We start from the raw sequence: 19,338 nt of genomic DNA on the forward strand, positions 1-19,338 counted from the left end.
TTATTGTTGTTACAGTGTTCATCTTTTTTTAAGGACTTATCAGCCATAACTGAAATGATCACAGCCAATCATCCAACTTTCATAACTTTCAAGTGCCAATGCATCTTTACATATTGAGTTTGTCCAAATTAAACGACATTTATAGTATAAAATTTGCAATTCTTTCTCATAAAATTAATCAATGAAACCCTGCCCATTTTGCTGGGTAATATAGTACTCCCTTCTTTCCTAAATGTTTACCGCTATTGATTTTTTTATAAGTGTTTGACTATTCATCTTATTCAAAAAATTTACACGATTATTAATTATTTTTATATCATTTTATTTATTATTAAATATATTTTTATGCATATATATATAACTTTACATATTTGATAAAAAGTTTTAAATAAGATGAATAGTCAAACATTTATAAAAAAAATAAACGACATTAAATATTTAGAGACAAAGATAATATTAAATTAGACGAGACCCCAGCTACTGTGTGCGATCGAGTCGTCTCCCAAGTTGTACACACAAAGTCGTCTGTTGCAGTTACTCTGCTGCCTACCTACTTAATTAGTCACATGACAACATCACAAACCAATCCACAACATTCATATTTAGCAATGAACCTGACCAGCGACCGGATTAAATTCGGCAGGCATGCTGATAATTTCCATTACACGTACGAGACGTATCCAGCCATGGCACAAATAACGCACACTGGAAATTGTTAGCCCACTTGCCCCTCTGGCTGCCTCATATGCCTATCAAAATTTATGAATTATGACTCGTCATTTGTCAACTAGCTATCTAGATAGTTAGCCTCATATACTATGTATACACAAATTAATATACTTACTCTAATTTTTTTCTGTATTTAACGACGTTGACTTTTAGATAAACATACGTCTGATGATTCATATTATTAAAAATATAAAATTACTATTTATTTGTTATGGGTATATGCATATCCCTGCATTCTTGAAGCCCATATACATGTATGCTAAAATCCAACATAGCCGACATCTCGGTGCTATTATCATATTGTGGGGTTTATATATACATTTCAACTAGCAGATATCATTGACCCTATTTAAGTTCGGTCAGTGAGCATGATCGATACGAGAAGTACCATGTTTTGATGTCTAGCTAATAATATGATAACAATCTAGCTAGTTGAGCAGATGATAAACCAAAAGGTGTCAACCGGCCAGATTTAATTGATTTTATTCAAATCTGTTTGAAATGGCAGGTATGCATCGGTTGGGAACCTGGGATAGTCTTTTTCTAGCTTTAAGAAGTGTAAGAGTAGATTGTAGTAATTAAGCGCTGTTTGTTTTAGTTTAGAATCATTATAATTTAGATTATAGAAATAATCCGAAATAAATAATTAGATCATTGTGTCAGTTTATTATAATCTAGAACCTAAATTACTTATTAATTATCTGATAAACTCCTCCAAGGATGATTTTTTCTGATTATTGAGTAGCTAAAGACCTATTGCCCTTAGGCACTTTAAATTAATTACCCATCTTACCATGCGTTACCTATTTCAGCTTATAATAATCCAGCTTATATATAGTATTCCGTCTCAATAATCTAGATTACAATAATCTTAATTGGAAACAAACACAACCTAATCATGGTCTAAATAGACCCCCATATATGAAATTTTAGATCACTACAGTTTAAATTTTCATGACGATTTTTTGAATTAAGTGATCGATCAATTAATTAATTATTAAACTTCATTTTAGTTGTGTAATCAATTAATTAACTGTTTGTTTATTCCCATGAGAAAAAGGTGAAAAGGAAGGAATTAATGTATCTCTTAGAACAACAGGGGGACAGGTTTACTACAACCAAAAATCAAATTGTTTGCCCAATCGGTGAAGAGAGTAATTAATCCGGGCAATCAATCAAGACCAAGCGTGTACAGTGTGCTGAACAGTCAAGTAAAAACAGGGATCTAATCTGGAAAACTAGTCGACGTGGACATACATAAAAATCATTTCTATAACTCCATGAAAATTCTACCACACAATCACTATCACCGGAGACCAGCACACAATATATACCTGTACCTGTAGTATAAAGGCCAAAATAGATCAGCAATCCAGTTTTGATATCCAGGCAGCAATTACTGCATCCTTTTTCACCTCCCACAAAAATCAGCGTACTTACTTTATTTTTTTATTTTTTATGAATCATATATAAAATTTTTTTTTCTTAAATATATCAGCTAATACCTTGCTTGCTAAAATTGTACTCCATTCATCCTAATATATAAATTCACTTTTCTTACTTTACCTACCTCTATCCACAAATCGATGGCTATTCCTTTAATACCCCTTAACAATTCATTATCCTAGACTAAAAATATCAAAATATTCTCTTTTAGTGACTTTAGTGATCAAATTTTGAATTTTAAATTGATTAAATTCTCTTTCTAAGCATCCAGTTGGCTCTGAAATTATTTGAATAAATGAAATAATAGGAATAAGTGCAAAAAATGCTTACAATATAGTACAAAATTTAAATTTAAAAAATAATTATATTTTAAAACAGAGAAAGTACCATGCTACTTCTTTACTAATAATGAGGGGTAGTTTGGACTCTTCCTCTCTACTTTATTCTAATTGTTTTAAACACCTAGAGCTAAAAGGGAACTTATTTTAGGAGAGATGTAGTACACAAGTATATATGTCGTGTAGTTTCATGAATCCATAAAAAGACAAATTTTAAAAATGTTGGTAAAGATGTCATCACAAAACTATCACACTGGCCCTGATATATGTGCCTAGCCAGCCAATGGGTGCATGGAGCATCACATCATCTCCCCTTGTTGACTCACACCAACACAAAAACCATAAGACCATAGTATATATACAATCCATCAGCATGAACAAATACTATGTATGTCTGGCCGTACATAACAGAACAAAACCATATGCCTTGTGGACATAGGTGGTGTGGTTAATTAATACTATATATTCAAGATAGCGTAGGAATCCGAAACACAGGAACAATAAAAACTTGTAGACATGAAAACATAAAAAAAAATTTCAAAGTTGATGTTTGCAAGAGTTAGGCTATGTTCCAGATAAATTGATATATTATTCGATTTTTATGATACTATTTAAAAGTATAAACAAATAAATTAAAAGCTAAAAAATCATTCCAAAAAGTTAATGAAAATCTAAGATCCCACAACTAGATAAATAATAGAGAAATGTCTCACCAAATTACGCATGACACGGGGACATAATTAGTAATGTAATGGTGGTAAAAAGAATAATTAATAATGTAAGTCGTCATCATATATAAGAAAACCTGCAAGTGACACAATAAAATAAATGTTGTTATCTCGTCGTCTCCTACCTCTATCCATCTATATAACCCATGGAGGCTAGCATCAGCCACCCTTCCTCCTCACCAAAGGCTCCACCTTTCCTCGGCTCAGCTGCTCCGGCGGCTTAATCTCTTCTCCCCGGCGATCGATTCGATCAGATGGACAGCACGAGCTGCCTGGTGGACGACGCGAGCAGCGGCGCGTCCACTGGCAAGAAGGCGGCGCCGGCGACCGCGGCGGCGACGAAGGCGCTGCAGCGCGTGGGCAGCGGCGCCAGCGCGGTGATGGACGCGGCCGAGCCCGGCGCGGAGGCGGATTCCGGCGGCGAGCGGCGCGTCGGCGGGGGCGGGGGCGGGAAGCTGCCGTCGTCCAAGTACAAGGGCGTGGTGCCGCAGCCGAACGGGCGGTGGGGCGCGCAGATATACGAGCGGCACCAGCGCGTGTGGCTCGGCACGTTCACCGGCGAGGGGGAGGCGGCGCGCGCCTACGACGTGGCGGCGCAGCGGTTCCGTGGCCGCGACGCCGTCACCAATTTCCGGCCACTCGCCGAGTCCGACCCGGAGGCCGCCGTCGAGCTCCGGTTCCTCGCCTCGCGGTCGAAGGCCGAGGTCGTCGACATGCTCCGCAAGCACACCTACCTCGAGGAGCTCGCGCAGAACAAGCGCGCCTTCGCCGCCATCGCCCCGCCGCCCCCCAAGAACCCCCCGTCGTCGTCGCCTACGGCGACCTCCGCCGCCGCGGCGCGCGAGCACCTGTTCGACAAGACGGTGACGCCCAGCGACGTGGGGAAGCTGAACCGGCTGGTGATCCCGAAGCAGCACGCCGAGAAGCACTTCCCGCTGCAGCTCCCGCCACCTACCACCACCTCCGTCCTCGCTGGCGCCGGCGGCGAGTGCAAGGGCGTGCTCCTCAACTTCGAGGACGCCGCCGGGAAGGTGTGGAGGTTCCGGTACTCCTACTGGAACAGCAGCCAGAGCTACGTCCTCACCAAGGGGTGGAGCCGCTTCGTCAAGGAGAAGGGACTCCACGCCGGCGACGCCGTCGGCTTCTACCGCTCCGCCGGTAAGCACGCGCAGCTCTTCATCGACTGCAAGATCCGGTCAAAGCAGTCCGCCACGACCGCCGCCTTCCTCAGCGCGAGAGCCGCCACGCCGCCGGCCCCCGCCGTGAAGGCCATCAGGCTTTTCGGCGTCGACCTGCTCACCGCGGCGGCGCCGGAGCAGGACGCCGCCGTCGCCATGGCCAAGAGCAAGAGAGCCATGGACGACGCCATAGCTGAGTCCCAACCACACGTGGTTTTTAAGAAGCAATGCATAGAGCTCGCGCTAACCTAGCTCAGCTTAGCATGCAGAGATGCAGCTAGCTAGCTAGCGTTTTTTGCTCCTCGCTTGCTTGCTTAGTTAATTCGGATATGCAAATATGCAAATTAATGATTAGCTTAGTGCTCCCCTGATCTCTTTGCTTGTTTGATTTCTTGTCATATATGCTCTACCAAATCGATCCAGTCTTTGTTAATCCTCATGTCACCCATTTTACTTTGCCAAGTGTATACTAATTATGCCCTAGATTAAGAGGAAATGCATGCAAAAAAGAAGCAGCCTTGCTTTGATCAATCAAGCTAGCAATGAAGCTTAACCTTGTTGTCTCTTGCTCTCTTTCTTCTCCTTCAATTTCAATTCCTCCCCCTAATTAATTGCCATCGATGTAATTTAGACATCTATCTATCTATCAATTTGTGGATGCATACATATATATCTCCCAAATTGACACTCATTTTGTTGTGCTGCTTTCACGTGGTTTAAGATGTGATGTGGGCAGGCCAGATGCAATGCATGTAAAGCTTCGGGAGTTATCTGTTCCCCAATGAAAAATTGGGGAGAGGAAAAGTGAAGTCGAAGTGCCCATAATTGTATGCATGCATATGTGCATGCACCTGAACAACTAACAATCTGATGGTTTTTAGCTTAGCTATAATTGCTATAGGAGTGAGTGAGTGAGTGAGAGTGAGTGATCTGACAAGACTGATACGATATATATGCTATGCTTTGCGTACAAACCGCCGGAAAAACAACTAATTAAAGTTGGATGCATGCATGAATGTAGATGCATCGATCTCATGTCGATCGGGCTATATACCAACAGAGAAGAATCTGGACATAACTGGCTTGCAGCAATGTGTAGTGGTGGTACTGTTTTATGCATGATCGATCAGCAGGAATGTTTTGCTGTTTCAGCAACATGTTGAGCTAGCATGCATCCTAGCTATAGGTTGATCTCCCTGTTCATGTTGAGCTAGCTCTTCAGTAGCTAGATTAATTTGCTTGTCTTCTCTAAGGTATTAATTGTGTGTAGTACATAACTGAAGCTCATGATCACATATATAGTTGATGGTTTTATGATTTCTGTACAGGAGCTAGCTACTCCCTCCGTTTTATAATGTAAAACTTTCTACTCTCCGTTTTATAATTTAAAACTTTCTACCTTTATCTAGATTCATATAGATACTAATAAATCTATGACATACATATATAAATTATATACATTTATCAATTAATAAATTTAGACAAGACTTACAGTATAAAACGGAGATAGTAGGGGATATATAAGAGATATCGAGTGCATCAGATAGCTACCCACACTAATACGTACCCTATAGTGTTTTACAGATGTTTCAGAGCAGACCTTACGTTAACTAAGAATATTTTTTCCCGTAATTTCCGAATCTTTTGATCTGAAACAGTGCAATCTCCAACAGAACCAATGTTGAACTGTTCTAAGTTTTTGACCAAAAGAATTGAAAAAGGCAGGCAACCTTGAGAGATCGAGCACCCCTAGTTACTTTTCTCTCTTGGATTAAGCAAGCTGCTGATACATCAGTGCAAAATGCTTGATGCTAACTGTTTATATAATTTATTTTTTCTGCCATTGTTTTGAAGCTTTTAACCGTGGTTGAAATCACGCCACGTATCCTGTTTTTGACGAAGAAAAAAGTAAGTAAAAAGTTCCAACGGGAAGAGACGACAGGGATCGTCGACGACACACTGAAAAAAACTATAAAAAAGATGAAATTTTTTTTGCAGAGACGAGCAGATAAGCTAGGCTGGTTGCTGCAGGGTTGTGACTTGTGAGGTAACCCATGCGCGGTTGGCACCATGGCCAGGTTCACCGGCTCCTGAAACAGATAAAACTTTGGGCCGCCATTTGCACAGACCCATGTCATGGGCACGCCTACACGGCTCTATATAGCTTAATTAGCTCTCTCTCTCTCTCTGCTTGCAGCAGATTGCTAGAGGATGAAAAGCACTGCAAGCATGAATGAATCAATGAAGCAATCAATGCTAGCTTTTCTACGAAGCTTTTAAGCAGTTTCAACTTTCATTCATGGGGTAATCAACTGGTTATGGCTGGTTAATACACTAACTACTTTCCCCTTTGGAGCATATATAATAGCAAGTTGTAAGCCGGCTAAATGTTGAGGTGAAGAAGAGATAGGGAAGAGAGAGGAGAAACGGACCGTAAGCTTATGACTAGCTTAGACATAAGAACAAAAAAAACTAGGTAAGAGAGACAAGTTAGTTATGTATTAATAATGAAGAGTTAACTACTATACAAACGGGCCATGAAAAGACTGCAAAGAGTCTTTTAACCAACTTGCCGACTATATTATTAGTGTGCAGGGTTTGATGTTTTTTTTTGGGTTAGGGATGTGCAAAGACATTTTGGGTTTGTCGGTGGTTTCCATTAGAAAGTGTCTCGGGTAGAACAAATCGAATTTATTTGAATTTAGCAAAAAGAAAAAAGGTTCCAGCGAAAACCCATTAATTTGCCTGAAAATTTCATTGAATATATGAATTAGATCATTTGAAAATCATGAAGTCTAACTCAATATATTATTATTATACCATACTACACGACGAAATCGCAATTTGCCAGCTGTCTTAGTTTAGTTTTGTTTTTGTCTCTAAAGTTGGTTGAAAAATTCCATATACTTCAACTAGATGTTGCACTACTTGGCGACATGCATGATAATGACAGTACGATGGACCACAGTTTAACTTCCGGAAATCAGAATAAAAATATTGCCCCTTATGTATAAACACCCCTTAAAATTTTTTGATATTACTACATACACAAAAAGACAAACTAAAAATATCATCAAGAAAATAAGATCTAATTCTACACAACAGTACTGCCAACTGTGACCGATGACATAGAAGCTTAGTGCAAATTAAGAAGTTGAGTCCATCTTCAAGCGGGTGCGAAGTGTGATCGATTCTCATAAACAGTACGATGATTCCTAGTCTTTCCTTAATTAAAGCCGGAGTCAGAGAATTCAGTTCGTACAGCAGCAGTCTCCACGCTTGACAGCCACACCACCGCCACCCGGTCGAGTCATCCCTGTTCGTCTTAGAATTTTCTCCCGGCAACCACAATCGATAGCGAGCTTAATTGGCCCCGTTCGGATGGGTGGGCATAAGTTAACTTATATCTGTTATGAAAAACATAATAATAGATTAGTACATAATTAATTAATTATTAAAAAATATAATATATATTAATATAATTTTTTAAAACAACTTTTCTATAAAATATTTTTATAAAAAATACACCGTTTAGCAGTCTGGAAAGCGTGCGCACGGATAACGATAAAGACTTAGTTAATTTATAGGCAGGCCGAACACGGCCTTGGATGGGCACACAGCACATTCAGATTTGAGAGAGAGACGAGAGAGACAACCGAACAACATATTTACAAATAAAAAATAATTTATAAATAAAAATTATTTTTAAAATTAAGATTAAAAATTTAAATTTTGGCTTATAAATATTACTAAAAGCGAAAAGATATGGTGAAGGAAAGTTTGGGTGACCATTGACAAAATTAAGCCAGGAACTGCGTAGTTCTTCAGAGTTAAAAAAAAGAATCAGAAACAAGATGCACTAGAATTCCAAGCAGGAGTTGTGTCTTCTCAGCAGCTGGAGCTGGGCATAACGAATCACAGATATATGCTTGGATATTACTGCAAGTTGCATCCAAGCATGGAGATGGGAGTGTTATTCCCTAGATCGATGGATCAATCATATTCAGTGAACGCAAGATTAACAGTGGCAGCAGCAGCAGCACAAGTGGAATTAGCTACTAAGACGACTTGGTAATAAGATCAGATAGGTGAGTGATATGTGCCGGCGATGCATGTTGCAATCTGAATTTCTGATGGTGCATGTGGAAGAGGCTGCTGGCCATTGATGGCAGGTCAACATTGCAAAGAGATTTGACTCCGCGGCCGGCTCAGATCTACACACAACACACCCCGGTTTAGGTCATTATCTTTGAGGCCATATTTGGATTCAGGGATTTTTCTTTAAGTTCTTGTCATATCAGATGTTTGGACGTTAATTAGAAGTATTAAATTTAGATGGTTAACAAAACTAATCACATAAATAAAGGCTATTTCATCAGATACATTTTTAAGCCTAATTAATCCACGATTAGCAAATCTTTACTGTAGCATCACATTCACTAATCATGGACTAATTAGGCTCCATAGATTCGTCTCGTGAGATAGTCCAGAGTATGGGGTATGTTTTATTAATAGTTTATATTTAATAATTCTAATTAGTGTCCAAACATTCGATATGACAGAGACTATAAAAAAATCCCCGAACAAACAGGGTCTTAGTCTTCTTATGAATTTCACATCTCCCAATTTCCATGCAAAAGCACTCTAATCCTTATATTTCCAGGCGAAGGTAGCAAGTACTTCGTCGTGTGTAACGTTGGGTAATGAAGTCTGCAGCGTGATAGTGGAGTCAAATGAACTTCACTGGCTTAATTAGCGTTGAATCAGTGAGAGTTAACTTGGCAATGTTTATCTTAAACGCTGACGTAGTTGCTAATCCTTGACCTGGTCTCGTCTCGATCACTGGCCGGATCAAGAAGCAATTGCATGCAATCAAGCTAGGTTTTACTTTGCCTGTTTCTATAAGGACATGTACAGTGCTTGCTGCCAGTGCCACAAGTTGGAGCATATTTTTGTTGGTTCTTGGGAGGCATGCATGTATGTAAGACGTGGTAAATAAGCCTCATGATCAATTATTCATTTGCCCACTGAAGATGCTAGTGCTGCACCCCTTTTTTTTCAACAAAAAGAAAATTAATGGATAGATGTATAGGAGAATATGTGAGTGGATATCTATATATAAGTTGGGAGAAGATGGCATGCCATTGGTGCAGAGTGGACAATCGTCAAACCTCACAGCAGAGCAGGCCCATTGGTAATTTGGTGCGGTGCTAATCTCTCTTTTCTTTTGTTTTCTCTTTCTGAAAGAAGGCCCTAATCTCTGTTTGACTCTGGGTTTTTATAACCATGTTTCAATGCTGACAAATTGAACATCCAGTGAATTAATTTTATGCTGTCAGCTTCAGAGACTAGTATCTTGCAGGATTGCACTAGAACTGTGTCACCAATGTAATTGCTCCTATGTTTCTAAACTGAAAGTGAGAGAGATGACCTAGCTAAATTCCATTTCAGATCTTCAGAGTCCTGATTAATCGACAGATCAAGTGGCATAGTTATCTGCCTGCAGCTCCACGCATCCTGCAGGCTACCAGACAGGCTAAGCTAGACAGAACTTCTCGAGTCAAAAAAATTTAAGAACTTTCCAACTCGTGGCCAACCACGATATTCCTTGGTAGCTAATTCAGCTAGGCCAATTCGTTCGTCCAAATCCATGTGCTGCCTATTTTGTCTTGTGCCTGGGTTCTGTGCAGCATGCTGCCTTGCCAAGCTAGCATAAGCATCAGGTGCCAATTAAGCAAAGGCCAAAGAGCTCAAGCAATCAAACGCAGCGACAGACAGACTAGCTGGCTAGTGCACTGACAAAGTCACAAGTAGTAACATGGAAAGTGACCAACTCTTGTATGTTCCTAGGTTAAAATTTGTCCCATTTCATGTTTTTTTTATATATGATCATATGTTCGATAAGTAGATATATAGGTTCATATTAGTGTTTGATGATGGGGGATTAGGAGCTAAGTTTTCATGGTCTAAGTGGAATCTGTCGACTGTCTACGACGAGAGGAAGTACCCGCTGTTTAATAATTAGGCAGCATCAAGTTTCTTCAGAGATGGTTATACTGAGGCCTTCTTTAGTTCCCAAAATTTTTTTCTAAAAACATCACATCGAATTTTTGGACACCTAAATAAAGCATTAAACATAGATGAACCAAAAAAACTAATTGTACAGTTATGGAAGAAATCTTGAGACGAATCTTTTGAGCCTAATTAGCCCATGATTAGCCATAAGTGCTACAGTAATCAACATATGCTAATGACGGATTAATTAGGCTCAAAAGATTCGTCTCGCGGTTTATAGGCTAGCCATGAAATTCGTTTTTTCATTCGTGTCTGGAAACCCTTTCCGATATCCGATCAAACATTCGACGTGACACCTCTCCTAAAAATTTTCTCGTATCTAAACACGACCTGACATATCCTTCGCGGCAAAGAAAGTTGCAAGTCAAGTCGTCGTGTCAGGTTCAGCTGGCAGTTTTTTTTACATGTGGGGAGATAGACCAAGTTGTGCAGATGATAGATAGGCAGATGCCTGATAGCTCCATTCAAAGCCCATCACTGCATAATACTAGTCTGCATTCAGACAGTTCTTACTCTGAACAACTTAGGCCAACATGACCAAGCTTTCTTTCTCTTCTTTCACTTTTCTTTTTACCTACAAAAAGATAGCTCTTTTGCCTATAAAATGCTACTACAATTTGCAGGGTTGCAGGAGCACAAGGAATCACATGTTTTAGTTCCAGAAAAGAAAAGGATAACATGACACTAAAGTCACAAGGCTCTATCAGAGTCATGATCCAACATATGCCGTAAGTGCGAAAAAAAGGCTTTTTTTTATGATCAGTCATTCCAATTCCGTTGCCGGGGGCGTTGGAAAATTCAGAGCACACATCCCACTAACAACAGTAGGGTTAATGCAGCAGTTGACTTGATCTAATCAAGTCATGAAGCCATGAACAACATCATAGGCTACTTGCACAGCAACTGTACCTTCCGATGGTCATCAGTTGGCTGCACTGGCCTAGTGGTCATTTTCAGTGGCTGCACAAGTCAAAATACGGCAGCTGGATGCTGGACTAGTCGTGATAGACGCTGGCAAGACTGAAGACCAAGATAGATTGGGCATCATCACTATCTGAAACTACACCAAGATGGTGACATCTCCCGTAATTCGAATGCTGCTATATCTTTAGAATCATCGTTTAATTAACACGGTGACTGTTGATTAGCCATGTCACTGCACTGATGAAACACCTGAACTGTGAGAAAACTAATGTGTTAAGAAGAAAAAGTTTGTACAGGGAGGCATGCTTTAATTTAGCAATATTATCTGGTAGGTACGATTTATGCATCCTGGACAAGGACTGTGAAATTAAACCATGACTCCCTTGTGTTCATCATGTACAAGCTATCGCCATCACAATAATTTGGTTTACTACATGACAGTAATGATTATCCCACTATCTGTAAAGAAGTAAGAACATGGCAGCTATGATGAATGTACAATGTTTGAACTACCTGTACTACAGTATGCATACACAGCAGACAGCACTACAGCACCTAGGTATAACAAACTGATCAAGCGTGCAGAAGACACCTAGCAGTGGCAAATGTACAGTGCCATGAAATCCAGATATTCACAAACTTCAGAATCCAGATATTCACAAACTTAGAATCCAGATATTCACAGCAGTACTTCAGTTCTCACCGAGCTCTTCGTCCTTGTTCCATGGAATCTAATGAGTGACTGTTGGTTCTCATGTCCACTGCAGCTGGGCCTTGATGATGATTTGCAGTAGCTGTTAGTTGCACCTGGTTCTCACTTTCAGGGTGGAGAATGTGCTCAAAGTATGCGTGAGGCCAAAATCCTGGAATTCAACAGGTAACATGTCAGTACAATCTTCGGCTGCCCAAAATAAAAAGGGTTTTTTTTATCATCCTTGAAAAGTACCTACTAAGATTGTCTTTTAAAAAAAAGAGGTGAAGTCCATTTTGCCCCCTCACAATTTCACTTCTGTTTATAAGTTAAAATTTAAATTTTCAAACTTATATTTGGTGCTGATTTTAGAGATTTATCATCGCAGTTTATTTTTTAGCCTTTATAATTAGATCGTTTAGAACATGTCTCAGAAATTATTTTACGTTTGCAAATATGCCGTTTGGCTTTTTCAGTCAAAAAAACCAAAAGATGAGGACCGTGATATTTTACACCTCCAACTCAAAACAGGTTGAAATAACCCCCTCCCCGTCCCAGAACAATACCACCCAGTTTAACTTCAACGATGGTTTTACCAAAAATTGTCATCTAATAATATGTTTTCCATCTCTTACTAGTCGGGTGCAATGTCAAAGAACTTAATTGATTATAGTAGCAAACTTTATGAAAACCACGGGCTATGACCTAAAAAACTTTGCCCATACACCCAGTGGGGCGCAAAATAGACTTGACTAAAAAAGAGAGAAAAAGATACTACTACCACTACGGATTGAGTTTTACGATTTAGAGCACAATTGGGCCTAACCATTGAGTATAGCCCGGCCCATCGGACTTTTAGAATATGGGCCATAGTAGGCCCAATATAGGCTAGTATCATGTATCCCAGCAATCTTATATGCAGTCTGACTGGGCTGGTTTAGTACATATCTTTTCTCTTTTTTCTGGCCGGGCCCAAGTTGAAAAACTTGAAAGAAACAAAAGATGCTCGGGGTCTATTCACTTTTTAGCTGATCCTGACATAAAAGGAACCTGTATGATGTATCTGTACTTATCATAGCTTTTATTTCTTTCTTTAAAGAAAGCAACAGAAAAGGATCTTGCCGTACAAATTTGTAAAAGAAGTTCTAAAAGAAATGTATTGAAAGCAAGAAGTGAAGTTATCATCATGCATACCTTGTTCACCAGCAGGTGGTGGGAAAAACTGCAGGTAGCAGAATGAAGCAACCACCAGTCCTGAAGAATAAAGCCAACTTGACAGTATGATATTGTGCTCTGAAAATGAGTTTCTGTAGCAGTTGAAAGGTAGCTATGATCCATGGAAACCTACCAAGCATTCCACCTGTGAAAACATCCTGCCAGTGGTGCCAGTAGTCATCCACCCTCGAGATCCCAACCATCGCTGCAAGAAGCAGAGGCAAGACGATGATGCAGAGCTTGGCCACATGCCCTCCTCGATCGAACGCCTTGAGCTTGCCGGCGAGGTACCATGACAGGAAGCCTAGTCCGGCAAAAGACCCTGCAAGAACAGAAAAGGAAAGCAGCATTTTTCAGCTTGGAGTGGAAATTCAGTTCAGTGAGCAGAATTTGGCTTTCAGGATTGCAGGTGGATGTTGTGCTGTTCACTTGCATGAGGTATGCCCACTGGGGAAGCTCTTGTGCCCTTCTTTGATGACACTCCTATCCCCATGGCAGATGACACCTCTGGTGATGTTGTTGTATCTCTGAAATGGAGTCAAAGAACCCAGCAAAGTGGCATGGTTCATCAAGCTCTGAAGAAGATATGGACTGAACAAACAACAGAAGTGGCGACTCACTGCGATGCCGTCAGGAAAGCATCGCCAGAAGAAGTTGGGTCGAGGCCGGCCAACACCATCCTTGATCGCGTCAGTCAGGACTGCCGTTATCAGCACAGAAAACAGAAGGCCTGCAATGCAAGAAGCACTTTGAAGAATTCAGAATGAACCTGCAAAAAAACAGTGTACATACACACACATCAGAAAGAAGCAGACAACGGAAAGAACTTGCCTAGGATGGCATGATGCAGGTCATACACGTTCCTCCTCTTCATGTATATCACGGTGAAAATGATGATCGGGCCGACGACAGAATATATCTGAGCTATCAACGAGCGAGATTTCAGAACAAGAAAATTTTTGTTCCAATTGCTGTAACTGAAGAAGACGACGACAGGAAGGAGAGGAGAGCAGTACGGGCACGGCCCAGATCGGCACGGTGTTGTTCTTGAGTGGGTACCGGAGGCTGGTCATCATGTCCTCTCCGACGAACCGGTGGAACGGCTCGATCAGGTTGAGCCCGGCGTCGATCGCGACGAGGAGAACCAGCACGATCCAGTCGAACAGGTGCAGTCTCGCGACCTTGCTCCCATGCGTTTTCAGGTACGGGTGCGGGACTCCCAGTCGGATGGGCGCCGGCGCCGGTGCCGTCGCCGGCGGTGGCGGCATCTTGTTCTCGGTAGAACGCAACGCAGCCCGGCCAATTCCCTGAAAAATTCGCCATTTTGATGCATATATAATCAGCGTCTGCTCATCGGCAGGTCACAGAAACGAGGAAATGATCATTGATCGACTAAATCATTGATGGACAGGTCATTTGCAACAGCAAGAAACACTCCTACAACCTCTTAAGATTCCCTGATCCTATTGTTTCTTTTTTTGTTTGGGTTCTGAAAGAACTAAGAAGCAACTACATGACAGTTGCAAATGGCCAAGAAGAAGCTGACAATCATAGGATGTGACCGCCATAAAGCTCATGGTTTGGACATCAAAAGTTGAGGAGAGAATAGGAGCAGAGCAAACAACTCACAGGATAATGCGGAGAAGAAGAGCAGTGGTCAACGGCGGCAGGTTCTCCTCGCCTGCACGGCTAAGCTTTCAGGCTGTCCAATCTGACGTTTTATACACCACTAGTGTCAGGGGCGGTTGAGACCGGTGGACGGATCAACTGACGAGAATGTTTCGGCTGAAGAGGGTGGAACGGGTGAATGATTGGTCGTTGCTGGCTTGCTGTGTTGCTTGGAGATGAGTTTGATTCAACTATGAACTGCTCAGAGGTTTCGTTTTCGGTTTTCCTATTCCGTTTCTGTTGATTCTTCCGGATTAAGGAAGTTCCGATATATTCATGCATGAACTGCCTTGAAGGTCATACGGAAACGACCAAGATTTTTCCACTATGGACTCCTGATACCATCAGGTTCCCTTTACCGTCCTTACCGCCCCTCCCGCGGTACGGCAGACGCGCTGTGGTAACTGCACGGTAAAGACGGTAAAGACGGTTTCCCGTGGTTACCGTGCGGTTTTCCACGATAACGACATGTATAAGCTGATCAATGTAAAATGCAAACAATCAAATCTAAAAAACATTAAAAATAGGAAAAAAACAAGGAAAATAAAAATATAGCTATATTTGTGAATTTGCATACAAATATGTACCAAATGAATTTGCATACTAAGTTAAGTACTAGTATATTACAAATATGACAAATATTACGAAGAACTAATGAAACATTCATTTCTAATTTTGTATCACATAATTACGTAATACTTATAATTACATACATAACTACAACTATCATGTGCCACTACCCATATATATAGCTCAAGTGGACTTAGAAATCTATTATACAAGTGTAATAGGACTTAATATACATTGAAGATATGTAAAAATCATTACAATATACAACAAGCTAAAACCATTTAAAAACCTACAAAACATATTTACGAGATGCGTAATAAACATATATATATGCACATGCTGTCAACTACATATATGTGCATCACCTACAAACCGCTGGCTTTCAAGCAAAAACCACGCGAAAAGCAAAAAAAAAAAACACCAAATCAAGCACGGCCACCGTGGCTTCGCATAGCCGCAAGCTACCAAGAGGATCATTTTCTTCATCCTTAAATAGGTACCATAAAGTACCACTATTTTTTTTAATTTAATACATTTTAATTTTACATATAGAAAACGATGATACCTTCGCAAAAATGGTAACATTGCTTTACAATTACAGGGAACCGCTGCTTACCGAGCGGTTTCGGTCGTCGAAGCCACGGAAACCGATTACCGTGTGCCGCTCCTCTCAGGCGGTTACCGCCCAAGCCGCCGTGGCTTGCCGCCGTTCCCGTGCGGTTTCGCCCTCTCCAGCGGTGGCGACGGCGGATCTGGTAGCGGAGCTTCTCCCGGCATCGCCCACCTCTCCTTTTTGCATGCGCAAGTGCTCAAAATAGTCGGGACTGTACTGTCCGGAGAAGGGGGGCACAATTATTGGTCTCCCCCAGTTGGGCCTTGCTTCAAACAGTGCGTTTTTTATTTTTTCTGACGATTTTTCACTCTCAATTTTTATATTGTGTCCAAATCTATGTTTTTCAATGTATTTCTTGCACCAATGTTCACTACAAAATAAACTCTGATACATGTATATTTTTTTTTCAAATTTTAACAACTTTTTAAAATTCGGTTCAAATTTGGCCTCGGTTATAGCAGTAACGTGCACTCTGCTCCTATCCTTTCGCTTCTTCATTTGCTTATTAGACAATATTTGAAGTTTAAAACTTTTCTAAAGTTATATTTTATGGTGTTTTTTCATCATAATTTATTTATACCTTTTGTTTTCTAATCACCAATTCAGCGGACGAATATATAAAAAGTTTTTCTTATAAATCATCTTTATCTCATAATAAGTAATTTCAAGTTTTCTTTCAAAATGAAAAACGATGGAATCCCTCATACTGTGGATCTCGTCGAATTCCAAGAGATTTTGTCGCAACATGTTGGTGAAATTTGAAAAAAAAAAAAGGGTGAGCTTTGAGGTTGTGCAGGAGCCCACGGTTACTTACGGCCCGGCCTATCCCAATCCTGGGATCCCACGGGCTGCTAGTATATGGGCCGAGCGGCCACGTGTCACATGAGAAGAGCGAGCCGAGCGCTCGTGGTGTCCGTTCCGAGGCCCAAAGAGTTGTGGGCCACACTATCCAGGCCCGGCTGCGTGTAGGGGTATTGAATTCACTTGTCAGGCAGGCCGCACTGCCTGAGTGCCCGTTGTCTCGTCTCCATGCAAGATTTCTACCGGCCCATGCGATTCCTCCCTCTCGTTTGATTTTTCTCGTCGTGTACTTCGGGTTTAGGGTTTGGGATAACGCTGTGTCCGATCGAAAATATTTATCGTTTAGAATAACATTTGGTTAAAATTTTAAAATATTTGCTATCAATAACTTTTTAATACTTAGTTTAAATAGAAATTTAATATATATAGATTCTCCTCGAAAAATGCTTTCTTGCCATATAAACCCAGCCATTGACTAGCATGGTGCCTATGCAGGAGTTGTGTGGCATTAAAAGAAAAGCAGACCATACACATTAATGTATATCCTCTTCGACTGCGTTCTTTTGCTCTATATTTCTTGGCTTTTGCCCACGCTTCACAAATTGTCAAACGGTTTGTTTTTACAAAAAAATTCTACATAAAAAGATCATATTATTATTATTGAGTAGATTTTAAATTTTCAATTATTAATTTCATTATTTATACACTTAAATAGCTATCGCAAAAATCAGATAATCTTTAATCTTTTAACAACAAACGAATGAAGCATTCTTCATCCGTTCCTCTTAGTTGCATTTGTTTCACGTGCTATGATTAAAAAAACTCAAATATTAAGAAAGAACCTAAAAATCAATTAAATAGGTATAAGTGAGGCCTCAAACTCAGTCTAGCTAGCCCACCACCTTATGGAGCTAGCCATTCCGTTGTTTTTACTTGCATGATTTCTAAACTGGTAAAACAATATACTTTTTGTAAAGAGTTTCTACGTGTAAGTTCATCATGCCATATTTTTAAAGTATAGTTTTGACTTTATAACAGTTAATTCCATTGTTTACATCATTAAACAGATATATCAAAGAATTATATAATCTTTCTTTCTTTCATCCATAAAAGAGCACAACCTTAATCTTCTTGTCTCCAGACAACAATATGAGAGCGGTGACCTACGGTCAGCAATGAGATGGAGGGAGGGGTAAGATCACTAGTAATATATTCATTCGTTGCAACGGATTGTTCTATAATTAGGATTCAAATACATTCTTCTTGTCTTCTTGTTCTAGTATTTATAGGATTCAAATTTATTTATACCACAATACAAGCATTTATGTATTAATTTACAAGATTTCAATCATTCCAATGATTTTAGAGCTAATCAGATACTTAGAAATGGAATCTAATTAATTCAGACTTTATAAGTTGATCATTGAAGTGATAAAATTAATTCTTTTGACATCTACTTAGCCTATGCTTAATAAGAAAGAAATCTCATATTTTAAAACAAATGTAGTATTAACTATTAAAGATGAGCTTAGAGGACGAAATATACACACAAAGAGACGGTGTTGGAGGGAGAAGAAGGTAGCCAGTCTCTGTACTTTTGTTTCTAGATCTGTCACCGAGTACATTCTACCTTCATAATTTTTGACACAAAGAAGTGAATGAGAAGTACTTGGGTACTACAGCTTGGTTATCCTCCCTCCGTAGGTATCCTTATTTATTTCTCATTTATTAGATGATACTAACAAAGTCTTTTTTTCCCAACTTTAATATATCTCTCTTTATCTTTATTTGATGCTGCTGATTTCTAAGTTTATATTTGATAATTTGTTTTATTTAAAAATCTATATAGTTATTAATTATTTTGTTATGATTTGATTATTACTAAAGAAACTTTAATAATGACTTATAAATTTACATATTTACTTAAAAAATTTTAAATAAAACAAATGATCAAACATATATACAAAAGTCAATATAATTAAATAAAAACATAACGAGAGTTACTAAATGATAAAAAAGAACTATTATATCAGTACACAGTTATAACCGTACTTACATTCTTCTTGAAAACCAGCTACCACTAGCAGCCAAAGCTTTAAGAATGTACTCCTGTATACGAGTATATCCGATTGAAAAGCTGGGTAGTGGGTACTGCCAAATATCAAATGCAGACAGCGAAACCAAAAGCATTAAACTCTTTTTTTTTCTGCTTATCAAAATTTAAATTTTCACCATTAAATTTAGATTTAATTTTAGGATTTTTCTCACTAAAATTTATCTTTCAGTTTTGACTTTTAAATCACTAAACATACTTACGTTAAAATTTAATTTACATAGTTTTTGATTATAGATATATTGTTTG

At 39.6% G+C, this 19,338-nt stretch overlaps 2 protein-coding genes across 4 annotated transcripts; one reads left to right on the top strand and one right to left on the bottom strand.

The window, feature by feature from the left end:
* The first annotated feature begins 3,426 nt into the window (after positions 1 to 3,426).
* LOC102719494 (AP2/ERF and B3 domain-containing protein Os05g0549800) lies at positions 3,427 to 5,079 on the top strand. The gene has a single exon (XM_040524256.1). The coding sequence runs from the start codon at positions 3,496 to 3,498 to the stop codon at positions 4,669 to 4,671; it is 1,176 nt and encodes a 391-aa protein (XP_040380190.1). The 5' UTR covers positions 3,427 to 3,495; the 3' UTR covers positions 4,672 to 5,079.
* A 6,579-nt stretch (positions 5,080 to 11,658) lies between these two features.
* On the bottom strand, positions 11,659 to 16,199 carry LOC102719773 (lipid phosphate phosphatase 2-like). Of its 3 annotated transcripts, none has more exons than XM_015837327.2 (8): positions 16,179 to 16,199; positions 14,341 to 14,631; positions 14,156 to 14,243; positions 13,945 to 14,054; positions 13,758 to 13,851; positions 13,458 to 13,646; positions 13,304 to 13,363; positions 11,659 to 12,281 (listed from the first exon to the last, which is right to left on the bottom strand). In XM_015837327.2, exons 2-8 carry the CDS (start codon positions 14,590 to 14,592, stop codon positions 12,118 to 12,120), a joined length of 957 nt encoding a protein of 318 aa, XP_015692813.1. In that variant the 5' UTR covers positions 14,593 to 14,631; positions 16,179 to 16,199; the 3' UTR covers positions 11,659 to 12,117. The 3 variants fall into 3 exon arrangements, with proteins under 3 accessions (XP_015692813.1, XP_006655555.1, XP_040380535.1); XM_006655492.3 differs by lacking the exon at positions 16,179 to 16,199 and adding an exon at positions 14,954 to 15,142; XM_040524601.1 differs by lacking the exon at positions 16,179 to 16,199 and adding an exon at positions 14,769 to 14,897.
* Positions 16,200 to 19,338: the final 3,139 nt, after the last annotated feature.

The sequence above is a fragment of the Oryza brachyantha genome, chromosome 5 (assembly GCF_000231095.2).
Source record: "Oryza brachyantha chromosome 5, ObraRS2, whole genome shotgun sequence".
In the NCBI taxonomy this organism is placed as follows: domain Eukaryota; kingdom Viridiplantae; phylum Streptophyta; class Magnoliopsida; order Poales; family Poaceae; genus Oryza; species Oryza brachyantha.